The sequence below is a fragment of the Podarcis bocagei genome, assembly GCF_964188305.1.
Source record: "Podarcis bocagei genome assembly, chromosome: 1".
Classification (NCBI taxonomy): domain Eukaryota; kingdom Metazoa; phylum Chordata; class Lepidosauria; order Squamata; family Lacertidae; genus Podarcis; species Podarcis bocagei.
The window spans coordinates 89,627,689-89,654,510 of NC_138125.1; the positions used below are offsets into that span (position 1 = coordinate 89,627,689).

General features: G+C 46.9%; 1 protein-coding gene across 14 annotated transcripts in view; it reads left to right on the forward strand.

Moving 5' to 3' along the window:
• Positions 1 to 26,822, forward strand: part of TNS1 (tensin 1) — a 325,194-nt gene that overhangs the window by 72,125 nt on the left and 226,247 nt on the right. The window contains exon 1 of one of the 14 annotated variants that reach the window (XM_081196848.1): positions 642 to 756. The exons of the other annotated variants lie outside the window; for them this stretch is intronic. Coding sequence (XP_081052974.1) covers positions 676 to 756 — 81 coding nt within the window. The 5' untranslated portion in view covers positions 642 to 675. Of the gene's footprint in view, positions 1 to 641; positions 757 to 26,822 lie in introns of those variants that run through there. 14 annotated transcript variants of the gene reach the window in all.

Consider the following 26,822-nt stretch of genomic DNA (forward strand, 5'->3'; position numbering starts at 1 on the left):
TAACACCAAAATGATGCTAGGTGCTGTTCGTATTTAGAGATGGTGCGACACCACCATCCAGAAGAATTCAGTCCTGGAGATTGATTTTGTCATATTTAATGCTCAGATAGCCTGCCGCTGGTTCGGAGACAGGCTTCCCACAATAAGGATTTTATTGCTCATGGGTTGTGGGTCTAAATCTGCTAGACTCTCCTGAACACGACTTCAGTGTCCTTTCGTGCTTAGCCAGCCCCAGCTTCCCCCGGAGGAGCATAGCAGTGTGTTTCATTTCTCCTTCCCTCCTCCTCCTCCTCCCTTTGCTTCTCTTGTGGGGATGGGGCTGCAGCTGAAACTCGGCAGCCTTTCAACCATTAAACTATATAAAAGCGCGGCAAAGTTATGCAGCTGCCCATCGAGGAGGGGCCTGGAGGGGAGGGGTCTGCAGCCATAAAGAGAGGGTTTCTCCAGAGGCACCGCCCCTCCCCCTTTCCTTTGGAGGTGAAGGAGCTGACCCAAGAAGAAGCAAGGAGAGGAATCCACGGTGACACCAGGCAAGGGAAGGCGAAGAGGCAGCAGCGGCTGAGAGGCACATGCCCAGACGTTGCTGTTGGCTGGAAAGCCTCGCACTTTCTCCTTGCCTCTGCTTAGTCCTCCTACCCCTTGGCTGCGCGGAGGATGTGCTGAGCTGATGCTGTTATGCTGTCGGTTTCACTGAGTCTCCCAAAGGGCCGATCTGGTGACAGGATGACCTGGGTTTGCCTGTCTTGCATGCTTTGGGTACGTAGATGTCTTTCGACGACATCCCGCAGCATCATTTCCCTCCCTCGCCTTACTCCCAAGGTGCTTGCTTTTGGTTGTGTCGCAAAGCGAAGCCGGGCTTCTGGTCGAGGGGTTGCAGTTACTGGGCTGGAGTGTTTCCTTCCACTTTTGACCGCATTTCCAAACAGGGCAACTGTAGAGGAGGAAGGAGGGGATGTCGTGGGAGAGCTTTGTGTTTGTTTCTTCGTGTGTGTGTGTGTGCGCGTGTGTGCATCCATGTGTTAATGCCAGTTGATGGATGGATTTCAAAGACTGCCTCTCAGGGATTGGAAAGGGAGACGAGGATCGGGAAAAGGAGAGGAAAACCCTCCTAAAGGATTCCATCTGGATGTGACTTTGCAAGGAAAGCCTTTGATGCTTGCTGTGAAGCAGATGTCCAGCTATCCGGCTCGCTGCGCCACTGGAGAACACTGCAGGGAAGCCGGGGATGTCGGGCTTAGAAGCATTTTCTTCCTTTCTCCCCTGTTTAAAATGCCATTAGTTTTCACGTGAGGGGGAAATTGACTTTTCACTGTTTTCCCGGCGCTTGTGAGAACCAGATCGCTCGCCCCTTTCTTTACCGGTTTTGCAGCGAAAGGGAGGGCAAAACGAACTGTTCTCACTGAGAGAGCCTCTATGGTCATTTGGAGGCGATCTATTAATGCAGATAGTGGATGGGTATTTGGAACTGTGGAAACCTGAGCATGACATATTGGAGACCACCCACTAGGCTAGAAAGGTGTTTTGCAGTTGCATCTTGGGACGCATGACGGTGGCACCAATATCTAGAAGTGGATCTGGCTGTTCTAAGCCCCTTCCAGGCATCATGACCGATCATATTGGAGACGTGCATGTGACCTGCTGTACACGAGTGAGTGTCGAAGCTAGGATAATCTCTGGCCACCTATTTAATAATAATAATAATAATAATAAATTTTATTTATATCCCGCCCTCCCCAGCCAAAGCCGGGCTCAGGGCGGCTAACAACAATCAAATAATCAGTCAAATAATCACACAATCTAAAAATATTTCATTATAAAAATTAATTAAATCAAATTGATGGCAACCAATTAAGCAGAATTATGTGCAGGTTGCCAGAGGAGGGAGTCAGGCTGCGCCCTGACCAAAGGCCTGGCGGAACAACTCTGTCTTGCAGGCCCTGCGGAAAGATGTCAGGTCCCGCAGGGCCCTAGTCTCTTTTGACAGAGCATTCCACCAGTTTGGAGCTGCAGCCGAGAAGGACCTGGCTCTGGTTGAGGCCAGCCTAACCTCTCTGAGGCCTGGGACCTTGAGGATGTTATTATTTGCAGACCGTAGATTTCTCTGTGGGGCATACCAGGAGAGGCGGTCCCGTAGGTACGAGGGTCCTAGGCCGTATAGGGCTTTAAAGGTTAAAACCAGCACCTTAAACCTGATCCTGTACTCCACCGGGAGCCAGTGCAGCTGGTATAATACCGGATGAATGTGCTCTCGCAGCGAAGACCCCATAAGGAGTCTCGCCGCGGCATTCTGCACCCGCTGGAGTTTCTGGGTCAGTCTCAAGGGCAGCCCCACGTAGAGCGAGTTACAATAATCCAGTCTGGAGGTGACCGTCGCATGGATCACAGTGGCTAGGTCAGGACGAGAGAGATAAGGGGCCAACTGCTTAGCTTGGCGGAGATGAAAAAATGCCGCCTTTGTTATAGCTGCAATCTGCGACTCCATAGAGAGGGAGGTATCGAAGATTACACCCAAACTCTTAACGGACGGTGCTGGCACTAATTGCACCCCCGCAAGAGATGGGAGTTGCCCCCTCAATCCCATATCGTCCCGCCCCAGCCAGAGGACCTCTGTCTTCGAAGGATTTAACTTCAACCGGCTCCCACGTAACCATCCAGCCACAGCTTCCAGACATCTGGTCAGTGTGTCTGGGGCCGAGTCAGGATGGCCATCCATCAACAGATAGAGTTGGGTGTCATCAGCATACTGATGGCAACCCAGCCCAAAACTCCGGACAAGCTGGGCGAGGGGGCGCATAAAGATGTTAAAAAGCATCGGGGAGAGAATTGCACCCTGAGGCACTCCACACACCAAGGAGTGGCGTGATGACAATTCCCCCCCAAGCGCCACCCTCTGTCCCCGACCAGAGAGAAACGAGCGCAGCCATTGAAGGACTGTGCCCTGGATCCCCACGTCGGCAAGGCGGTGGTCCAGGAGTTCGTGATCGACCATGTCAAAGGCTGCTGACAGATCTAGAAGAATCAGCAGCCCTGACCCGCCTCGATCCAGCTGCCTGCGGAGATCATCTGTTAGGGCGACCAGAGCCGTCTCGGTCCCATGACCAGCGCGGAAGCCGGACTGGAATGGGTCCAGAGCAGATGTTTCATCCAGAAACCTACCAAGCTGTTCAGCAACCGCTCTCTCAATCACCTTACCCAGGAATGGAAGATTCGAGACCGGGCGGTAATTGGATAGATCTGAGGGATCTAATGATGTTTTCTTTAAGAGCGGACGCACCACCGCCTCCTTCAGTTCCCCTGGGAATATCCCGGTGCCAAGGGACAAATTGATGATATCCCCCAGGGGGCCCCGCACCTCGTCTGGACACGCTCTAATCAGCCATGACGGGCACGGGTCAAGAGGACAGGTGGTGGGCTTTCCAGCTTGGAGGAATCTGTCCACATCGGCTGGAGATATCCGGTCAAAGTGGTCCAATACTGGACCCGAGGACAGTCGAGGGGCCTCCAGTTCCTTTATTGTATCCAAATTGGCAGGGAGGTCATGGCGGAGCAACAGGACCTTCTCCGCAAAAAAGCTCGCAAATGCCTCACAGCTGTGTGTCAGATTGTTATTTAAATTTGGCTGTCCTTCAAGGGACGTTAAAGACCGTATTATACTAAATAATTGCGCCGGGCGAGAGCTAGCGGATGCAATGGAGGCCGAGAAGTAAGACTTCTTAGCAGCCTTCACTGCCATCTCATAGGTTTTCATAAAAACCCTATAAGATGTTCTTGAGGCTCCGTCACGGGCACCCCGCCATACTCGCTCTAGCCGTCTGAGGTCCCGCTTCATTTTCCGAAGCTCCTCGGTAAACCAGGGAGCCCGGTTTCTGCGGGGTCGCAGAGGGCGCTTAGGTGCGATCTCATCGATGGCTGCCAGGAGCTGGGTATTCCAGCCCTCAACAAGCTCAGTCAATGAGTCGCCAGGGGGAGCAAGGTCCCGCAAGGCTTGACGGAATCTATCCGGGTCCATCAGCCTCCGCGGGCGAGCCCAAATCGGCTCGCCACCTAAGCAGGGTGGGGGTGGAAAGTCAATCCTGGCTTTCAGAGCGTAGTGATCAGACCATGGCACCTTCATCGAAGGAGACATGATCACATCTATACCGGCGCCAAAGATCAAATCCAGCGTGTGGCCTGCTTGATGTGTGGGGCCCGAAACAAACTGGGAGAGCCCTAGTGTCGCCATGGAAGGCACCAGGTCCAGAGCCTGTGAGGAGGGAGTGGCATCAGCGTGGAAGTTGAAGTCTCCCAATACCAATAGGTTAGGGAACTCCAAGGCCCAGCCGGCCACCGCCTCCAGCAGGCCTGACAGGGTGGCTGCTGGTGCGCTAGGTGGCCGGTACACCAGCCAGACAGCCAAGCTCTCCTCGGAGCCCCACACTAGGCCAACACATTCAATGCCGGGGATCGATGGCGATGGTAGAGCCCTGAAAGAGCAATCTTCCCGGATTAATACTGCCACCCCTCCCCCCCGGCCCACAGTCCGTGACTGGTGGAGGACGGAGAAACCCGGGGGCGCCATCTCTCGTAAGGTAACAGTTACCCCTTCGCGCACCCAGGTCTCCGTCACACAAGCCAGGTCAACTCCCTGCGAGATAAAGAAATCTCGCAGGGTAGCAGTTTTGTTGCCTATAGACCTGGCATTGCACAACACCAGTGAAGGAGGTGAGTAATCCTTGCTCACCCTACCCTCGTCTCTCGGGATGGGGCGCAGATTGGAAGGGGTACGAGCATATCCATATCTCGATCCCCTTCGCCTGTAACATCTGCCCCCACCGCCATACCTCCCTCGCCCCTCCACGGTCGCAATCCCAAGCCTCATACTAACCTCCATTTACAAATAGAAAACAAAACAACCAAAACAATTATGCCCAAACAAAACCAATCCCCACCCCACTCAGTGTCCAACCCCAAAAACAAAACAAAATGGAACAAACAAAATTACATAAATAAAACCACCATTCACGGTGGTACAGCAAAGTAAACAATAAAAGCACCTTTAAAACACCTTAAAATATATAAAAACATCTTTAACATTTGCAGCAGATAATGAAATAATATATTATAAAAAACAACAACCCCCATTTAAGGTGCTGCAAATTAAAAGCAATTAAAACATTTAAAACTATTTTGTCCATTGCTGCCGGTAGCTGCTCTGTCCTCTAAACTGTGATGGTAGTGCAGGCCCCGCCCCCTAGGCCGGATGGAGTTGGCAGGAGAGGGAGCGGTCTTCCCAGCACTCACGAAGCAGCAACAGCAGTCGTGTCCCGGAGGCCTCTCCCAGACCTCTTATGCTGTGGCGATGAATGCAGGCCCCGCCCCCTAGGCCAGATGGAGTTGGCAGAAAGGGAGCGGTCCTCCCAACACTCACGCAAGCAGCAGCACCAGCAGTCGTGTCCCGGGGCCTCTCCCAGACCTCTTATGCTGTGGCGATGAGTGCAGGCCCCGCCCCCTAGGCCGGATGGAGTTGGCAGGAGAGGGAGCGGTCTTCCCAGCACTCACGAAGCAGCAACAGCAGTCGTGTCCCGGAGGCCTCTCCCAGACCTCTTATGCTGTGGCGATGAATGCAGGCCCCGCCCCCTAGGCCAGATGGAGTTGGCAGAAAGGGAGCGGTCCTCCCAACACTCACGCGAGCAGCAGCACCAGCAGTCGTGTCCCGGAGGCCTCTCCCAGACCTCTTATGCTGTGGCGATGAGTGCAGGCCCCGCCCCCTAGGCCGGATGGAGTTGGCAGGAGAGGGAGCGGTCTTCCCAGCACTCACGAAGCAGCACCAGCAGTGCTTTTCCATGTCCTGTAGGTCAGGTAACCTGCTGCACGTGGCTTGTGTGAGAATAAGCAAGATTTCTGATTTACAGTGGTACCTCGGGTTAAGAACTTAATTTGTTCTGTAGGTCCGTTCTTAACCTGAAACTGTTCTTAACCTGAGGTACCACTTTAGCTAATGGGCCTCCTGCTGCCACCACGCGATTTCTGTTCTCATCCTGAAGCAAAGTTCTTAACCTGAAGCACTATTTCTGGGTTAGCGGAGTGTGTAACCTGAAGTGTATGTAACCTGAAGTGTCTGTAACCCGAGGTACCATTGTTATGGGAGAGAAGCAGCCAGTGGGAAAATACCACAGGTTAGGTGCTTCCACAGGCAGGAAAACAGAGATGCCAAAAATAAATCTGTTTTTAAAGAGCATTATTTGTGCTTCCTTCCAATACTTCATCTAGTAATCCTGCTGGCCAGATCCTGATACAGTTGGGCCCAGTGACTTGGAAGGCCACCCTGAGACCCATTTGTAACAAGGCAGGATTTGCTCCGTAGCTGCTCAGCCTGGAAGGGGGGCGGGAATGGGCTTTGGGACATAACTAATCGGACAAACATTTGCATGAAAAGAGAACTCTGCTTCTCCAGAGCGGAGCCTGTCTGCCTGGTCCCTACAGTTACAACCCGCTGTTTGTGACATCGCTTTGTTGCCATAGCGATGCTTTGGGTGGTCCCAAAGGCGTGTGGGGGGGGAGGTGGGTAGTTGGAGGACAGAAAGAAGCCAAGAAGAAGTGGGAGTGGGGGGGACTCTGCAACTGCCGAAATTGGCCTGGGTTCTGAAGTGGCCTTTCAGGGGGAGAGAGTGGCAATGGATCATCAGGTTCTCAAATCTGGGTGGAAGAGCCAGTGTTGTTGGGGTCTGTTTCCAACACTACCTCATATTAGTTACTCCACAGTAATAAAGATGTGAGCTATTCTTGCTCTTGCTATTCTTGCAAAGTGAGGTGGTAAACCATGGAGAAACAGTGGCAGATTTTTTGTTAAGTTTTAGATGTCTCCCTAAGGAAACAGAAGCAAGCAGAGGGATAGACTCACGAGTGCCGATTCACAAAAGCATTTCCTACAAGCTATGCTTATCCACACATCCCATTGTGCCGCTGCTTTCTCCCTTGAGGAAAACTGCTCCTTAGTGTTAAATCAGAGCAAACAGCAATTCAGGTTTTCTCTGGACTGGCATTTGCGCCGATCTAGCACTAAAGAGTGAGTTTTCCTTGGGAAACGAGTTGGGCAAGGGGAAAACTGATTGGAGCCATGCTTTCTAGGCATGGGATGCATGCAAATGTAGTTGAGCCCTCTCTTTGCTGTATTGACTGGCGTTGTGAGTAATCAGGAATGTATTTTTTTAATTTCAGAACCCTCCGGTTCCTGAAAACCATTTGAATTATGGGCACTGAGTCGAGATCTCTGTGCATGAATTGGCCCATGATCTGTCTTGCGCAGGAGCCTTTCCCCATTGTCCTATCTATTCCTGGTTATGGTAATAATGGAGAGTAATCTGAATATATGAACAAGAGACCTAAACAGTTTAAGCCTTCATGAGACTTACAGGCCCAGAGTCCCCTTGGACTCATGGGGAAAGTTCCTTACTCCTTTGATGGTTTGCTTAGTCTCCTTGCATGTGTACAGAGGAAGCCGAACCCTGTATTCAAAGAATAAGTAAAAAGGCAAAGGTAAAGGACCCCTGGATGGTTAAGACCAGTCAAAGGTGACTATGGGGTTGTGGTGCTCATCTCGTTTCAGCCCAAGGGAGCCAGCGTTTGTCTGCAGACAGCTTTCCAGGTCATTTCATGGAGGACTTAAGGTCCATAAATAGCAACACTCTAGAGGTCCCGGGCTCTAAGGAAGTTAGATTAGCCTCAACCAGAGCCAGGGCCTTTTCAACACTGGCTCCGGCTCTGTCTCATGAGACCAGGACCTTGCGGGATCTGATTTCTTTCCGCAGGGCCTGTAAGACAGAGTTGTTCCTCCTGGCCTTTGGCTTAGAACCAGTTTGATTCCGCCCCCCTTTCTTTTTTCCTTTCTCTTCCTGTGATGAGGCTTCATTTTAATGTTTTAATTGTTTTAATGTTGTATTTTAATCTTGTTTTTTAATTTGTATTTCAATCAACTTGTTTTTATTATTGGCTGTTAGCTGCCCTGAGCCTGGTCTTGGCTGGGGAGGGTGGGGTATAAATAAAATTGATGATGATGACGATGATGGTGATGATGATGTGGTCAGCAGGACTAAACCGCTTCTGGCACAACGGAACACCGTGGCGGAAACCAGAGCACACGGAAACACCATTTACCTTCCCACCACAGTGGTACCTATTTATCTACTTGCACTGGCATGCTTTCGAACTGCTAAGTTGGCAGGAGATGGGACAGAGCAAGGGGAGCTCACCCCATCGCGGGGATTCGAACTGCCAACCTTCTGATCAGCAGGCCCAGCCATAGGGTTCATGAGCTTGTTGGATCCCCCCCCCCCGCCCCAGTACCAGAGATGAAAAACAATGCAGGGAAGCATTTAAATGGAAGCAGAGTGTGGCCTCCACAAAAATAAGCGTGTTTGTGTATGTTTTCAGACCGTGCTTCCCTCTGCTTCCTGATTGCTGGCTACTTAATAAGCTAACGAAGCTCTCCAGTGATGTAAGATCACAACGTGTTCATGCGGAGTTTTATCTTTTCCTTTTTTATTTTTTTGCTGTGGGAGGATTTTATTGCAATGATTTAAATGATGGGGGATGACACGTGTTGTGATTTATCATCCTGGACAAGAACAGGGGAGGAGTAGCTTTGCCAGGTCAGAGAGTTCATTGCGCCTAGCATCCTTTCTCTGATAATGGCCAGTTCCAGATGCTTTTGAGGAAATGTTTTAACAGCATGGGGTACTAACCGGGAACTCCAGTCTCTGTTGATCACTTCCAGCCTGTTGGAAGCTGATGCTTTTGGGAGAAGAACATACGAGTTCCCAGGAGCTTGCCTGCTTTTCCAAAAGCAACAATAGAGAGAGGTGAAAGACCAGAGCCAGCTTTTTGGGGTGGGGAGGGGTAGGGGGATACTATCCAGTGACTAGATGTTAGTTCAGGTCTAGACACTAAGTATTTATAGCACCCCTTTCTGATTAAGAATCATGAATGATAATCAGCGACGTTTTAATAGGGTTACTTGGGAAATCTGGAAACTATTTGTAACTCCAAGGTGCCAGTCATATTTGTAGCAGCTGGAATCAGAAATTGTGCCAGCTTTATGCAATGAAAGAAAATAAAAGGATGGAAATTCAATTATGTTTAAAATATCAGATTTTTAAATATAAAAAAGGATTTGTGCAATTTAAAAAGCTCAATTACATTAATGGTCTTTTGTTTAAAAATGTAGTTTGCAACAAAATCTGAATTAAGAAAAGAAACCAATTAGACTTAAAATATTTGATCCTTTTTTATAGATAGCAAAACAGGGTGATGACATATTCTTCTCTAATTATGCCTCCATAATTCTCTGTGTCTGTTTTAGATTGTAATCCTTTTAGGAAATGGACCCATCATACCTGTTCTTTATACTGTGCCATCTACAAGGAAGGCTCTATGTCAATAAATCTGCAGCCCAAAATCAAACACTGCATTAAAGGTGTTGTTTGCACAACACAGCAAGCCCAAATAAGTGGGAGATTTCTACAGCTATTGACATGCGCCCACAACTCTCCACCCTCCATTCAGGCAAGCAAGAGTTGATGGGAGACATTCTAGGCAGACAAATGAACCAGAGTAAGGTTTGGAGCAGGACAGGTGAGGGGTGTCACCTGGGAAAAGGGGGTGCGGCTTTGGGGAGAGTGTGACCTGGTAAGAGGCATGGGGACCAGAGAGCAATAGTGACTAGTAATGGTCTGCCACTGTGCATCTGACTTCCAGGCAACAGAAGCACTACTGCTTACTAGGAGAGGTAAGGGCAAGCAAGGTGGTGGGGATGTTGGCACTGTGTGGGAGCAGTACCAGGGCCCCTGCCCCTTCAACCCTTCTTCTAAGTGGCAGCTACTCTGCTGCTGGGAGGTCATTTGTGTGGCAGTGCCCCTCCTTGCTGGCTGCTACAGCCAGACATAGGAAGTCTTGATGGCCGCATTTGCCCTTTGGACCTCAGGCTCCCCACCCATGTTAAACAGTTGGTATATAACCAAATGTATATAATTTTGCAGTTCAAAAGGCACGTTATGGCTTTGACCAAAGGTTCTGTCATATGCTCCTATATAAATGCCCTCTTTAAATGAAAACCGTTATATTCTACCAACCAGGTAGCAAGATGTGAAAAACCTTTATCTTGGTGAATTAAACTGCAGATTAAACATTCCTGATTTTATTTAAATTGCCTTGGTTCGAACTTTATAAATTTAATAAAACAAACAATTTTGCATGTTCCATGCATAATTGCAAATTAACCATAGGTTACGGTAATTTTCCCTTCATGGAGATACAGTAATTTCCTGATAGGAAACTGAATATTACAATGTATGGAAAGGGTGTGTATATGTGTTCAAATGGTTTTATTCTCTTGGAACATTGACTGGATGTCAGATATTCAATCCTCTGGGTACCGTTGGATAAAAGGGCATTTGACTATCCATGTCTTTTCTTTAGGGAGGTTATGGCTGTGTAAGAAAAGCTAGTACATGAACTGCCTTCAGATACAAGCTAGAGGACTGTGCGGTTAGGCAGCTTAGAATCATAGAATTGTAGAGTTGGAAGGGACCCTGAGGGTCATCTAGTCCAACCCCCTTTCAATGCGGGACTCTCAGCTAAAGCATCCATGACAGATGGCCATCCAACCTCGGCTTAAAAACCTCCAAGGAAGGAGAGTCCACAACCTCCTGAGGGAGTTTGTTACACTGTCAAACAGCTTTTTCTGTCAGAAAGTTTGGTTGGAATCTCCTTGCTTGTAACTTGAATAAACTGAATATCCAGAGCGGGAGAAAACAAGCTTGCTCCATTTTCCATAGGACAACCCTTTAGATATTTGAAGACGGCTATGATATCTCCACTCAGTCTCCTCTTTTCCAGGTTAAACATACCCAGCTCCCTCAGCCGTTCTTCATAAGGTTTGGTTTCCAGACTCTTGATCATCTTGGTTACCCTCCTCGGCACACATTCCAGCTTGCCAATAGCTTTCTTTAATTGTGGTCACAGTATTCCTGGTGTGTTCTCTATAAGGTAGAATAGAGTGGTACTATTACTTCCCTTGATCTGGACACTATCCTTCTGTTGATGCAGCCTAGAATAGCATTAGCTTTTTTGGCTGCTGCATCACACTGTTGACTCATGTTAAGCTTGTGGTCCACCAAGACCCCTAGATCCTTTTCACACATACTGCTAGTAAGCCAGGTGTCCTCCATCCTATATTTGTGCATCTGGTTCTTCCTGCCTAAGTGCAGAACCTTAGATTCGTCCCTATTGAAATTCATTCTGTTAGTTTGGGCCCAGTTCTCCAATCTGTTAAATTCATCTTGAATCCCAATTCTGTCTTCTGCAGCATTAGCTGCGCTGAGCATTTCATAATATTGGAGCTCTTTTCCATAATTTTAATTTGAATAACCTCTAAAGTGGAGCAATGTAAATGGCTACTACTTCACATAAACAGAAAATATCTGCAAGTCCTAAGTTAGCAACTCTCTCAATATCCTTGGGTTGCCTGCTTCCCTGCGCCACCAATTATCATTTCCCATTACGATCAGATGTGTTCATCATTTCCTCTGGGAGACAAAAATTAGCTTGGGTTGATGTGTGTGCAGGTGAGTGATTTGAGCAATATCACCTCATTGTATGTGTTCAGTCTTGTCAAAGCTCTTTTGCTGTCCTTCAACCCTGAAACATGGTTATTCAGTTAAAAAATTGGCTGTGGCTACAGCCCTGGCTTTATTTGTCTGCTTTCAGAAAAAATGCTAGATGCTTACAGTTCTTCATATGGATTCCTTGTGTGCTAGGCAGGCAGCTAAGGTTGCCTGGCAACCATGGCCTCCTCCCAAACTTGCATGGGAAATGGTAAAGAAAGAACTGGATTAGAGTTCTTCTCCTTGAGTGCTGTGGTAAGTGCAGTGCAACTTGGGAAAAGAACACAAGAGCAGCCATGTTTGGTTCGGGCAGTAGGCCATTCAATCCTGTGTCTTTTGACAGTGGTTAGATTTGAATTTTTCAAGATATTTTAATGAGCAGGGTACTTCATTTCCAAGCTGCAATCAGTGGTGTGATTTTGGTGGGAAATGGGGAAATATTAAAACACTACTAATCAAATTTTGGGAGGATTAGAAAGCAAAAGATTTCTGGAGTGAAATGTTGATGCTCAGGACTTCACTAGACTTTTTTTGCACTAAGGCAACAAACAAGGGAGCACTTCTCTGATCTGTCCAGTATTGGCCACAGTTAGAGGCAGGTGCTGAACTGGGTGGATCATTATTACTGCTCTGGTTCATGCTGGCTGGGCCTCATTCTGCTATCCCTCAAAATATTAAACAGCTTGACAAAAGTCAAATGGGCCTGGGGATGCAATCCTTGCCCCACTTCAACACACTGGAGCTTACTGCTAAGTAAACATGGGGAAGATTGTGTTACTGTTGGAATTTGTGTTCAAGGTTAAAATAATCATCTGTCCTGACTGCTGATGGTTTACTCTGAAGCACCAGTAAGGTCTTTCTTCCAATATAGTTCCTGGCTCTCAGAGAAGGCAGAACACATGGATTTCAAAGTCCATGCCCTAAGTCCATGCTCTTACTAACAGCACATTTGAGGACTCTTTGCTTCAGCAAGTAAACTCAGCTGCCCTTGAGTGCCAAGCTGATAGGTTTGGGGTATAAATTTTCTTAATAAATGAACAAACTAGTTCTTGTCCCCGTGGTTAGCCCCAGGCAAGATTGATTTCCTATTCATGTAGCTCAGGGAGGACACAGTCCTTGTGCTTTAGTAAACCTCTCTTGCCTTTCAGTGGCACCCGTGGCCTGTAAACTTAATGAGAATAATCACTCTTAATTAGACAGCAATTTAAAAGGCAGCAGTTGAGCTCTTGATTGGGGAGCCCTGCAGTAAAAACATGTTATGTGAGTGTGGCAGATGGAGGGGAGGGTGTGGCTCAAGGGGAGAACTGCATTGGGATAAAGGGAAGGGAGAGTTAAATGAGGGTTCAAGAAGGTTGTTTGTTTATTGCTACAGAATGAAAAGCAAACCGTTGAGCAACTTTATAACAAGACTATGGGGGAAATCAAAGGCATAAGAAAGCGAAACTGTTTCTTTCCCCAGTGTCAGCCACATAGGGCAGCATTAGAGAAGCAGTAGCAGATGGCATAATGGGGCTTACCTGATCTCTTGGTAAGTAAGTCATTGCTGCTTACTGGAAGGGGCAAGGCAGAGGGGGTGGAATGAGCCAGATGCACTATTAGGAGTGCCAGATTGGCTCAGCAGGTACGTTTGTACTGTGATGACCTCATTCCATCAGTCTCGCCTCCCCCCATAAGCAGCAGTGACTTGCCTGCCGGGAGGTCAGGTAAGTGCCTCTACCCCACCAATGTCATCTGCTACTGTGGAGAAGGCATCTTTCATTCTGACCACAACTGGTGACAAGGGTCATGTCTTCTATTTGCAGGTAGGGATGGTGACCTTATGTGGTACCTTTGTCCTTAACAGCTGTATTGGGTGCGGGGAGCACAATTTAAGGTCCCAGCTCTTGGTCTTGTGGTAATGAAGGACTTATTTTCACCTGGTTTGGGTCTTGCTTTTGCAGATGCCTCTCTGCCTAAGATGATAGTGGGTTTCATTCAGAAAAACCACCTGCAGGTTGAGTTTATTTTATACAAGTGTGATGCTGTGGGTACTTGGTTCAGGCTATGCTTTGTAGTACCACACATCCCAGTGGTAAAACCAGCAACAGTTGGCAAATAATGGGCTACTATATGTGCCTTGTGGGTTCTACCACCAAATTGCAATGTTACCTCTCTATGATGGGCCTTAGGGGGCAGTCTAGGCCTTTGGAGGATTGCCCTAACACTTCATTGTCTTTATGCTGCATACACACTAGTATCCTTTTGTCCTCCATGCACTAACAACAGGACTGCCTTTACTTCAAAGGTTCACTTATCAGATCATTGGTTCATTTAGGCCCATGTTGTCCACACCGATTGATGGTGGCTCTTCAGGGTTTCAAAGAAGGATCTCACCCAGTCCTACCTGGAGAGGCAAATGATTGAACCTTGGACCTTCTGCATTCAAAGCATGTGCTCTACCACTGAGCTGTGGCCCTTCCTCTCTTGATGTAGGACTTGGCTGGTCAGTAATATATCAGTTTGCTGGATGGATTGGAGTTCGTCTTATTAGCCGTGGGTCAGGAAGCAGCTTTGTTGTGCCTCTGTCTGCACTGAGGTCTTGTCCACACTTCCGCTGGTCCCATGCCTAGAAAGCACAGGTCCAAGCAGTTTTCCACTTGTCCCACGCTTTCCAGGCATGGGTCCAAGTGGTTTTGCCTTTGTGCTGCCTCTTCCCCCTGGAAAAACCACTCTTAAGTTCTAAATTGGAGCAAATGGCCATCTGCAGAAAACACAGGTGCCATTTGCTCTAATTCAGTGCTAAGTTGCTGGTTTTCCAGGGGGAAAGCTGTGGGGTAAACAAAAGTATGGCTGAGCCCTTATCTAATCCTCCTCTTCAAGAATTTTGCTGTCTTTCACTTACGATATTCTGGCGCTGCTTGTCAGCACTCAAGCCCAGGCCTGTACCCAACCTGAGACTTGGAACAATTTTGGATGGGCCTGTTCAAGGCCGTAGTAGTTATATTCCCCCCCCCTCCATTCCTACTTTTGTGATTGAATTTCCCCATGGAAAGCTCTTTGGCTTAGATACCTTTTCCCTAGGGGGCTGGAGGTCACGAGGCCAAGGGAATAATTGACAAGGTCAACAGGCTAAAGTGCTGGAGAAGATGCTTTGGATATTGAGTGTGTGGGGTGGGGTGGGGGATGTCAAAGAGCCCCATGGGCTCCTGTCACTTTCTCTGAGGGGTGACTTAGTGACTTTCCAGGCATGTGGCATGAGGATATAGGGATGAGGATAAGTGTTAGATGAGAGGCAAGCTTCCAGTTACAATTGCTTGCCAGGCCATCTGAGGCAGGCGATGCCGTGAGCAACATTCCCATGGCTCCCACTGATTGTAAAAAATGTGGGTTTCTTCCATCTTTCAGATCAGTCTCTGCCATCCTGGGGCTGATGTGAGTTGTGAGCACCAGGTTGGCAGAGATTGTTTTGAATGATGATGGTAGTGTGGCACCCATGTCCCTCAGACCGTCTGACGGAGGTTTCATTGCTCTTCCCGTCCTGCACAAATATTCTTAGGGTATTTTCTGAACCCCTGCCTGCTAACCTTTTGGATGCCACCAATTTAGCTTTGTTGCCCTACTTTCCCCCCAGCTCAGCTAAAGTCTCAGTAACTTCAATGTAAAAACAAACCGGGATTAATACTGTCCTTAACAAGAACCAGATAACTGGGGGGTGGGGTGGGGGGATGGAGTGAAGGTGAAAATGTATAAAGAGTTCATTTTTAAAAATTGCAGTTCAATCAATCCCCCCATATAAATAAACTGCTATAAATCTTTAATATGCCAAATGTATTTCAACAGAGTCTTCCTCAGGGCCATATTTTTGCAATTCTGCAAAAATAAATAAAAACAACAAAAAAATATCTCAATTTTGTGTTTACTTTGTTTTATTTATTTTCCCTAGGATTGTAATATGTTATTAATATGTCACCGTGGAAGACTTTGTAGAGACCTGTTTGGCAGATTAAGGATTTATAGCAGATGTATATATATATCGTATGAGAGAACCATTGACCTGTAATCAAAATGTTGTATTTTCTTCATAAATGTTTACCTTAAACTCATTTCCCCCTCCCAGTTACCCAGCAACTTCAACATAATACTGTCTCAAGGATGGATGTGTTCTCTCTGTCACCCCAAGTTTCACCTGCTTGATATATTCAGCAAAATGATGCAATTCCTTGAAGATATTTTCTTCCTCCCCTCCCTCTTTCCACTTCTGATGTCTCGCATCTGCATTTCACCCTCTGTAACCTCACATTGCATTCTCAACCCTGCTCCCCGAACTCTGGAAGAAGAAAAGTGAGGGTCTGGCTAGATGTTACAAGATACAAGCAGCTATTGCTGCTCAGTGTCTAGTCCCAGCAATATCTAATTTGCTAATTTGTTTTAAGAGATACAAATTAGATATCTGCTGACATTGAGGGTACACCAAAAAAGGAGGAGGAGGGCTGGTTTAAAACTGAGTTGGAAAGCTCTGGTATGGCAGCACCATTGTACACTATTAATGTTTAAAAGTATATGCAGAGGCATTGAGTGGACGTCACATGAAGTCTTCCATTTTTGGAAAATGACACACAAGGATTGATTTACTTTTACATTTCCACACTTCCTTCTTCAGGCATGAGGGAAAGGAGAGAGGGAAAATAGTGTTGGTTATCTGGATGAGTTGTCATATGTTTTTCAGCATGCCAAAGCTAATGGACCATCTAGAGGAGTTGGGAGCTGGGGGCACTGATGCAGTGGCTCTGCTCCTTCCTCCTGGTCCGTGTTCAAAAAGTGGTGTTGGAGGAAGAGTGTTTGGACCCCATGGCTCTCACTTGTGGAGTGCCTCAGGGCTCCGTCCTCTCCCCCATGCTTTTTAACATCTATATGAAGGTGCTGGGAGAGATCATCAGGGGGTTTGGGCTGGATGTCCACCAGTATGCAGATGATACCCAGCACTATCTCTCCTTCAAATTAGAACCAGTGAGGGCAGTGAAAGTCCTGTGTGAGTGTCTGGATGTGGTTGACGGATGGATGGTGGCTAACAGATTGAGGTTGAATCCTGACAAGACAGAAGTACTGTTCTTGGGGGACAGGGGGCGGGTGGGTGTGGGGCACTCCCTGGTCCTAAATGGGGTAACCGTGTCCCCGAAAGACCGAGTGTGCAGCCTGGGAGTCATTTTGGACTCACAGCTCTCCATGGACGTCAATTCTGTATTCAGGGCAGCTGTTTACCAGCTGCATCTGGTACACCGGCTGAGACCCTACCTGCCCACAGACTGTCTCGTCAGGGCGCATGCCCTGGTTATCTCCCGCTTGAACTACTGCAATGTGTTCTATATGGGGCTACCTTTGAAGGTGTCTCAGAAATTACAACTAATCCAGAATGCGGCAGCTAGGCTGATGACTGGGAGCGGCCGCCGGGACCATATAACACCAGTCCTGAAAGATCTTCATTGGTTCCCAGTACGTTTCTGAGCATCGATTCAAATTGTTGGTGCTGACCTTTAAAGCCCTAAATAACCTCAGCCAAGTATACCTGAAGGCTCCACCCCCATTGCTCAGCCCAGACACTGAGGTCCTCCTCTGAGGATCTTCTGCTGGTTTCCTCACTGTGAGAAGTGAAGTTCCAGAGAACCTTCTCGGTAGTGGCACCCTCCTTGTGGAACGCCCTCCCTTCAGATGTCAAGGAAATAAACAACTATCTGACTTCTAGAAGACATCTGAAGGCAGTCCTGTTTAGAGAAGTGTTTAAGGACTGATGCTTTTTATTATGGTTTTAGTTATGTTGTAAGCTGCCCAGAGTGGGTGGGGAAACCCAGCCAGATGGGCGGGGTATAAACAAAAAAACCATCATTATCATTATGTGATGTGTCCTACATTGTTTCTTACAATGACAGCATGCGACTGGCAATGGGGTGCATGGCTAGATTTCATGGTGGCGCAGGGACCATCGTTTAGAGGTAAAGCAGCAGTTTTTATACTTCCACATTTATTTATTCATACTATTTATTTTGTGATTTACAGCATTTTATTGCCACCCCCGCACTTTGCTGAGAAGGTTCCCAGAGTGGCTCATGAAGATAGTAACACAGTACTTTCTCACAGGCTTACAATCTAAAAGCTACGACAGGCAAGGAGTACAGGGTTGGGGAAAGGAGGACAAAGGCAAGCTCAGATACCAGTTCTCAAAGTTTCAGTTCTTACAACAACTGGCTGAGATGGAAACAGTTTTTAGCTAGATGTTAAAATGCCACCGATAGCTGCTCCCCTACCAAGTTTCTTTCTTTCTTTCTTTCTAATAATAATTTTAAAAGCATAGTAGCACATAGGGATGCATTTTCATGATCAGCTGCTGCAAATGTATTCAAATTGAACCATTTTGGGGGATCAAATTGACTGTGCATATTTGGTCTGAACCTCTGGTTTGGACTGCAGTCATGTTATCAAACTTACACAGCAAAGCAGCAAGTCCTCTTCTGTGTTCTTATTGATTGGCTAGACTATATAAATAAGCTGGGATGGGAAGTTTTGAAGAAAAATCTTCAAGTGCTAGCTTGTATGCAAATATTTAAATTTGATTTCTCCTTCCTTTTAACGTTTCTGTGGATAGAAAGAGAGAAGACAGGCAATTCAGAATATGTTCTCCCCTAGGATCTTTTCCTGATTGAATCATACAGGTCACTGGAGAAGGCCTCTTGCCCCTCCTGCCTTCAGCTGCTTCTCTAGTTGATGGCATTCAATTCACTATGTTTGCTCTTTCCCTCTTGGCAGTTTTGGGGAAAAGGTCCTTGCCTGTACTGCACGCAACCTCTGCGATGTACCGTGTTGGTGGCCTTGCAAGAGGGCTCCCCCTCTGATTGCTTGATTGCTGTCTGCAGTTGGGTGAAGAGCCTTGTGACAAAACAGTGAAATGCCAGGGGTGCTAACAGCACCTTTCTCCCACCTATGGGAAGAGCCAAATCCCAGTGGTTAGAGAATCCGCTTTGCACCCAAAAGGTCCTGGGTTAAATCCCCAGCATCTCACAGTAGGGCTGGGAATGTTCCTTGTCTGAAACCCTGGAGAGCCACTGGCAGTCAGTCTAGACCAGGCATTACCTAAACTCGGCCCTCCAGCTGTTTCGGGACTACAATTCCCATCATCCCTGACCACTGGTCCTGGTAGCTAGGGATGATGGGAGTTGTAGTCCCAAACAGCTGGAGGGCCGAATTTGGGGATGCCTGGTCTAGACAAAGCTGAACTGGAAGCACCAGTGGTCTCAGCTAATATAAGGCAACATCATATGTTCTTCTTCCTGTATCCTATTAAACTTTCCTGATTGAGTTCATTTGTACCCCATCCCCCCCCATTCTGAGGTTACAAATGTGGGGAGTGGTGGTGGAGGGGATCTTGCATGTAAGCGCTCAATCTGGTTTCTCTCGACTCACCCCCCCCCCCCGCCCCCCTCCAACTTAGCCTGAAAGGAGCAGTCTCTATCTTTATTTGCTCTGATGTAATGTGATGTCTGGGGCCAACTCTGGAGGAATAGAGGAAACGGTCTGGAAACAAAACAGGCTAATCCCTCCTCCCTCCACCCACCCCCATTGCCTATAATTGCCGTGAGGTGGGGTGAGGGTGGAGTGCGGGAATGCAGACTTGCTTTGGGGTCTCAGGGATTGTTTTGCCTTGACTTGGAAGCAAAGGGCTCTGAGGAGGACAAGGGCACACATACACTGGGGTCCCCTCCTCTTTTTGCCCGAGATTCTGATTAGAAAGCAACTCACATTTGACTGTCCTCCCAAGATTTGTGCAGCTGTGTACTGTGTGCGTCCTTCTCTGCTCTGTATGGGAACAAAATGCCCTGGGGGAAATGGGCATATCTGGGAGACGAGAGGGCCTTTTCTAAGGGCTACCTTCCCAATGTTGCTATCCAGGGTGGAATATCTTTTCAGAGGTATTCAAGACAGTGTTGGTTTTGCACAGGGAATGTAGAGGCATTTCTCCATTCCTGGCACAGGACGCAGATGGCAGTCTTCCCAGTTAGTGCATCCATTCCCAGGAATCACATTTTGCACAAGGAATTGCATTCTCAGTAGCAAACCAGTTACTGCTTGCTCCCTGGGAGTTCCACCTATAAGGGAAATTGTGGCTGTCCAAATTGTGGATGTGCGGAGTGTGATGTCATAATTGTGGCAGCAGCATAGGTACCTCTTCTGCCTTCCATACCATTTAAAACTGTTATAAATGAATGACCTTGTATTCCTTTCTTCTGTCCCTTCACCCCTTTATATTAATTCCACTCTGGCTCTTCAGCACTGAGGTGCATTTCCTTCCCCCAGTGAAATCCCTTTCCAAGTATTATCCAGCTATCCACACAACTTCCAGACTGGGATATAGTCTCACTAATATTGGATGATTTGCTGTTTTAATGCCCAAAATAATAAGCAATTAAAGGGGACAGGGGTGTTGTTTGGGAAGGGCCTTAATCTTACATTGCATTGTAGCGTGTGTGTGTGTGTGTGTGTGTTCACAATCAGGATTTCATTTGGGTTCGTATTTTTTTCCTGTGACTTCTCATTCTGTTAACTCCCTCTGGCTTTGAACTCTCTGTCTAGCTATAAAACAGGGTTAAATCACCAAGCGGTGATTGAATCCGTAAATGTGGTTGCCAGGAACTTCGTCCGCAGCTGGACGCAGTGTGGATGTGTAGCCAATATATACTCTCCCCCTCAACCCCCCAGCCCAGCTTTGGTTTCTCAAATATTTGTGTTGGAATCTTTCCTGTAGTTTAGGTTTCCAGTGAAGAGTCAGCCCTAAATCTCAGTTCCAGTCCTTTCCTTGTGTCTAAAGCCTTTGGCCTGTGTGCTCCAGCTAAACCTATTCTCAGTATCCCCTTTGAATGGCCCCTGGTTCCTAAAAGGAAGCTGTGGGATTCTGAGGGGAGAGCTTGGATACTGCAAACAGCATGGTGGGTCTCCACCCTTTTCTTGTCAGGGGAAAATAGCATGTCTCTGGGTAATCTCAGGATAACTGCTAGGTTCCTAGTCTTGTTGGGCCTCTAAGCTGTCTGATTGCAATCCTGTTGTTTATACTAAAGCAGTGCAAAGTCCATGGTTTTGGGCAGATCTTGGGAGTGGCTGACCTGGAATAAAATAGCAGAGCATCGGCAAGCTGGAGAGAGGCCCTGTGGGCACTTCTCTGCCCCACTGAGGGAAGAAGAAAAGGGGATTGGTCTTGTTCTTCTTGGGAAGGGTTCAGAGATGTGTTCTGGTAAGTGGTCCAACCCTTATCTGAATCTTTTTCTGTGTGTGTCTTTGCCAGGAGGATCCCACCACACTAGGTATCCTATCTGCAGCACTAAACTCTCCAGTTATAGGATGAGTCTTTATCTAGGCTCACAGTACCCATAAAGATTTTCATTTAGCTAACAGTGCTTTATCCAGTAGTGGAGGAACTGGAACATGGTCCTTTAACCCATTTTGTTGGCAGAGAAACAGCAGCATAAAAGGCAAATACAATGATGGGGCTTAATGATATCCACCTTTGCACATTTATTTGTCATGTAGCACATCTAGAGTGCAACTGGCTCCTTTTCCCACTCTAAGCTTCTCTTAAACTGAAAAGCTCTCATCCTTTTTAAGGCTCATGCTATACCTCAGTAGTTTAAATAATTTTGTCTGAACATTACCCTGGCCATCTTCCATTACAGTATATTATTATATAGAATGAATTCACTTAAGTCACCATCCTTCTTGGGAATTAGGGCACTCAGGTAAAGTGCTGGATCAGGTCATTACTGCACAGCTCTATCTTTCTTGCATGATATTGAATTAGATTGCCTTTTGGTCCCTTTCAAAGTCAAGGTGGAAGAATTGCCCAGGTTTCTCAGGTAGACAGCATCCATTTTAGAATATCTACCCTCTCCCATCATCTGACTGAGAGCAGCTTCCATAGTCCTTATGGATGTAGGGACTGAGACTGTTTGGGAGTTGAGGGATCCCTTCATCACACCCAGCATTTGTCATTATGTGGCCAAAAGGCAAAGTTCCAGATGTACCTCTTACTCCCATCCCACCCAGAAGGCTGTGTGTGTGTGTGAAATTTAGTGTTGGGATAGAGTACAGAGCATCTTTTTCCTCTGTCTTTTTCTTTCCCATGGCTTCTGTCTTAGCAGTGCTGTGTCTGTGTGAGTCTGTGTGGGGTGTGTGTCTGTGTGGGGTTTTCAGCCATTTCTGTTCTGAGGGAGAACACTGTCAGGCGAGTGGTCCGCTAAGGCCTTGTTTCCATTTGCTGAGGATTCTTTTCTTGACTTAGGGGGGCTCACGATGACGACGCCTGAAAACCTCTGCTTAACTCGCTTGACGACTCAATACAGGCCTTTCTCTCTTTATGTGTCTATATTTATTTATACATTTTTGCACGCGCGCACAATTTCAATTCACATGTTTGTGACCGTATCTGTAGTTCTGAGACACATTAAGAAACAACAGTAGATGGTTTTCTTGGGGGGGGGGTTATTTTATTTTCTAAAAGTGGGGGTTGGGGCAGGGGGGGAATGCAGATGATGAAGTGTTCGTGACACCCTAAATAATGTTTGCATCCCCAAGCAAAACATCCCCTTGTCTGAAGCAGCTGCGCTGTTTCCTCTCAAGAGCCATGCAGTGGCCTCATTGAGTGCCTGAGTGCCGCTCAACAAAGATGCTAATCTAATTAGGTCTTGAGTCACCATGGAAGAGGGGAGATTTAGTTTTACACTGACAACTTCATATTTGGGAAAAAGTCCAAGTTTAATCTCCCCTCCCCTATGTATCTCTGAATCCTTCATTCGCCACCGGCTGCCCCCTTGCAACCCCATGAGGCTCATGTGACCTGGCTCATGAGTTGCTGCCTCCCCCCTTCCCCTGGCAGGGGGAGGGGAGGGAATTGGGGAAAGAGAGGGGGCTCTTTTCTGCCACAGCCCCTTTGGAGCCAACATGAACTGAGGAGGTTGAGGGTCAAGGTCTGGGAACTTCCTTGCCAGCCCAGCTTGTGCAAACAGCTGGGTATCGTTAAGGCATGAGGTGTGGAGCGATGAGGCGGGCAGGGGAGGGGGAGCAGACTGGCCTGATTGTCTTTAACTCAGCAACAGTGCCCTAATTTCTCCATGGGGACCATCAAATATAAAAGGCCCCAAAGCCATTTAGGGGGCTGGGGTGTGGGAAGCATGTAGGCTGGACTCTCGTGGGACCTGTATCATAAAACATCCAGGTTTGTGGCATAAGAAAACAACACATAAACGGTGCCTCCTTCATCCTTCATGTATGGGGTCAGACTCCAGTCAGTTCGACTGTCTGCTGACTGATAATGCAGCAACATAATCTTATTCTAAATGTTTGGTGGAAAGGAAGGAAGGAAGGGAGCCCAGGTCTCCTCTTACCTTCCTTGTTTTCTTTTGTCATTCCCAGCAGTGCTTCCAGATCTAATCTTTTATCATTATCATTATTTTTTAAAAAAGAAGAAGTTGTAAGAGCAGAAATTAAGTCTCCTCCCCACAACTTCTACATGGAGTTGCAGTGACTTTGGATGAGGAACTGTCGTTGGGTATATTGAGAGGTTTTGGATTCTTGAAGTATAGGAATGCCGGAGAGTTCTGTTTGGTCCACATTTTTAAGCAAATTGGTCTAATCTTCACCATTTCAGGGCTAAGTTGAGGTATCTGCACTTGGTCTTCGGATTTTGCAGTGCAGTTCTCAGCTAAAAAACCCAAAAAGCACAAGACAATGCATATACAAATGTGTGCCTTGAAGAAAAATGCATACAAAAATGCATACTTTAGCTGGAAATGGGTGCAATTTAGATGAAGTTTTTTTGCCGTGTTTTTCAAAAGAGATGGAAAACAGGAGTGAGCTATGATTGAAAGCATGCAAAACTGACACAGGCTGGTGATAGGCTGACCTGCCCATCTCTCAATGGGAGAGACGTTGCTTATGGCCACTTGTGATTAGTTCTGAACAGAGGAAAGAAAGGCTGCACTATTTCTGCCTGCTGACTGGCTGCTCTCTGGCCAAATTTAGCAAATGGAATTGCTTCATTGTCCTGCTGCTGATGGCTAGACTAGGCAATCTGGAAGGGCTGCCTCTGGGAATCACCACTGCTATTCCTACCCTCCCACAGGCTCTGGAGAAGCAGCCCTTCTAAAATAAGGCATCCTTGAAAACAAGATGCCTATCACTTTTAGTTCTGGGCCAAGCTACGTATGACAGCAGCCATGAGATGGCTGCTGAAAGTCATGTTCTCTCCTATTTCCTCATAATGTGTGACTTCATATATGCCTTTGATGAAACATTGTTATGTTGAGCATGGTCTTCCACAGTAGCTGCTTCTAGTGGGATGTGAGAAAACATGACATGATGGTCCCTTCTTCTGAGAAGCTCAGTGCAGCTGACACTTTGCACATGGCCTGGAGTTAGGTGCTTATTTTGGTTTGGTTCTGATTAATGAGCCTGGGGTTATTGCAAGGAATCAGAGAAGGATACAGTAGTTCAAGCTAAGTCTTTTATCAGGGGAAGTCCTAGTGGTTCCAGCCAAATGCCCTCACCCCAGTAGTTGCTTCATGGAAAAATTCCCCTTAATATCAGATGTGCACAGTGAGCTTCCAGATAATGCAAGGGCATAATCTGAATTAAGTCCCCAGAACCTTCCCCATAACTAATGCAAGTAGGCACTCTCTTTCAGTTACTACGTAACTCAAGGAAAGCAATATTAAGGCAGACTCCAGAAAACATCTTCTACAGGTATCTGAATTAAGTAAAAAGTTACATTTCATATGAAATGTCTCCATCTTTCCTTATGAGGGACAGCTCAGTCACCTGGTTGTACTTTCTGATTGCCAAGAAACACCACATGACCTCCCAGCCACTCTCTGGCAGAAAAAAATGCACTGTGATGCCTGCTTATGGCTCATTACCTGTGCCCTTTCTCATTCAATGTTCCTTCCACCCAGTGCTTAATGAGATCACTCTATATATTAGAGCTTGTGCCCATTAGGAATCCCATTGGGTTTGGTGGAGAGGTAGGCAGGAGGACCAACAGTAGGTGGAGCCAGAGATAAGGACAAACAGAGATGACGAATTCTAGTTTAGTCTCCATCATCTGATGAGTTCTACAAGAGACTGAGGAGGAGGAAGCTGATTGTGCCACTTCCTGGACTGGTCATATGTAAGAAGGTAGGCAAGTGGGAGCTTGCTTGGACAGACTGAGATTAGTGGGGCAGTACTTGATTTGTCCTAATAGACCAGCCTTCAGTGGTCCCACTGGTGCCTACCTGGTCCTTTTGTCCATTCTCTCTACCCTTCCCCTGCTTGCTGTGCAACATACCAGGAGTCTTGCAATGCTTCAGTAGGATGAGGTGAGGGGGCAGATGAAAAGGCCTGGAGCATTTCAGCAAAAGCTGTGGCTGCTTCCTCTGCTGCTTCCTTGTTGGTTTTAAATCTATGACTCCAGTCTCCAAGTTTTAGCCTTCTAACCCTATGCAAGTCCCATGCTGTAGCTCTTTGTTCAGTGCTGGGTGTTTCTGAATAGTTTTTCTTAAAACAACAACACATTAAACATTAAAATAGCATCAGCAGAAGTGGTAATAGTAATACAGAGTAGTGGCAGCATCTGGTGGAAGTAGCAGTGTTGTGTGTGAGAGAGAGGGAGGGAGAGAGAGAGACACTTCTGAAAGGGGGAATGTATCTGCAGTCTGGTATCCAGACATAGAGTTTATCAGCCTGACAATACTTCATTCTTCATGTGCAAATTAAATAAACAGCCATCCCTCCCCCACTCAACTCTCCCTTGAGGCTGAGAGTGAGAGTTGGTTGGGGAAGGAAGGAACGGAGGTCATCTGAGTAGAGGGAACTCATGATCAAGTAACTTTCTTTTAGCAGGGAGATTCGGACTAGGATTTAGCACTAATAGTGGAAAGTGTTGGGTGCGCAACCTCCCCCACCCCTTGAGGTTTTATTGAAGCTTGAACGATGCGGAGAAAATTGGTGTGTAGTTTGACTTTATCACTTAGCATAATCAAAGCACTAGATGAAATGAACATATTTAATGCAATTTAAGCTTCCTCCCTTTGTGTTCACATACTCAGGATGATCAAAAAGCAGTTTAAAAGGATGTATTTCTTCTGCGCTTCCAAAGAAGTGCCTCCAGAGTGAAGTGGTGATTCACTTCAAAATTATCGATTGTGGGAGAAGTCCAAGTTAAGAACTCTGAAATCACCGACATAAATTACCATGGCACAGGAGGATGCTACCATAAATATGCAATTTTGTAGGAGCCTACAAAAATTTGTAACTTGGCCTGTATGGAGAATGAGCTTGGGTGTGCGACAGTCAAAGCAGACCGGCATCAGAAGAACTTTTGATGTGCAGAGTTCTCTGGGTTGGTACACTGGGGAAAGGATTGCTTGAGGGGGTACTTGAAAGAGGAAGAGTGTTAATGGTTCCCTTCTGTTCCAGTAGTTCAGGGAGCTAAGCAAGTGTGGGATGATGAGGATTAGTGCAGTTCAATGAATGAAGGAGACAAGAAGTAAATGACTTGTGAGTGGTGGGATTTGGTGTGGCTGTGGTGTGGTGAGACCAACATACCCCTTCATCTTGAAATTATTCAGAGCCAGGACTGTGGTTCAGCTAGCTCCTTACTGCTTACACTACAGGCAGCAGCATGGGCGTAGCCAGGATTTTTGTTAGGTGGGGCAGAACTGACATGATTGGTCAGTTAAGTATTTCTATTGTTTTACAATGATCTGGGGGGGGGATTCCCCCCTTGGCTACACCCATGGGCAACAGGTCTCTGGGATTTTTTTTTTTTTTGGGGGGGGGTTCCTGTCACAGCCCTGTCCAAAGATGCTGCAGATTGAATCTTGGCTCTTTCTGTTCAAAGCAGGATGCTCTGCCACTGAGCTATAGCCATTTGCAACACTTGGCTCCTAAAGGATCATGGTACAGATGCTGTGAAACTATATTTTGGTGTGCCTGTGAAAGTCCACATTAGGCAACACTACCAAGGGGGTTCTGCCTGGCTGAGACTGTGAGTCAGATCTTTCAGCATCCGAGATGCATGTATTGAAGCCTTTTCTAACAAGACACAAAAAGTAAATTTTAATAACAATTCCTTTAGCATACACTTACATTTGTTTTCCATTTGTGGTAGTTTGTCCACAGCATCGTTTG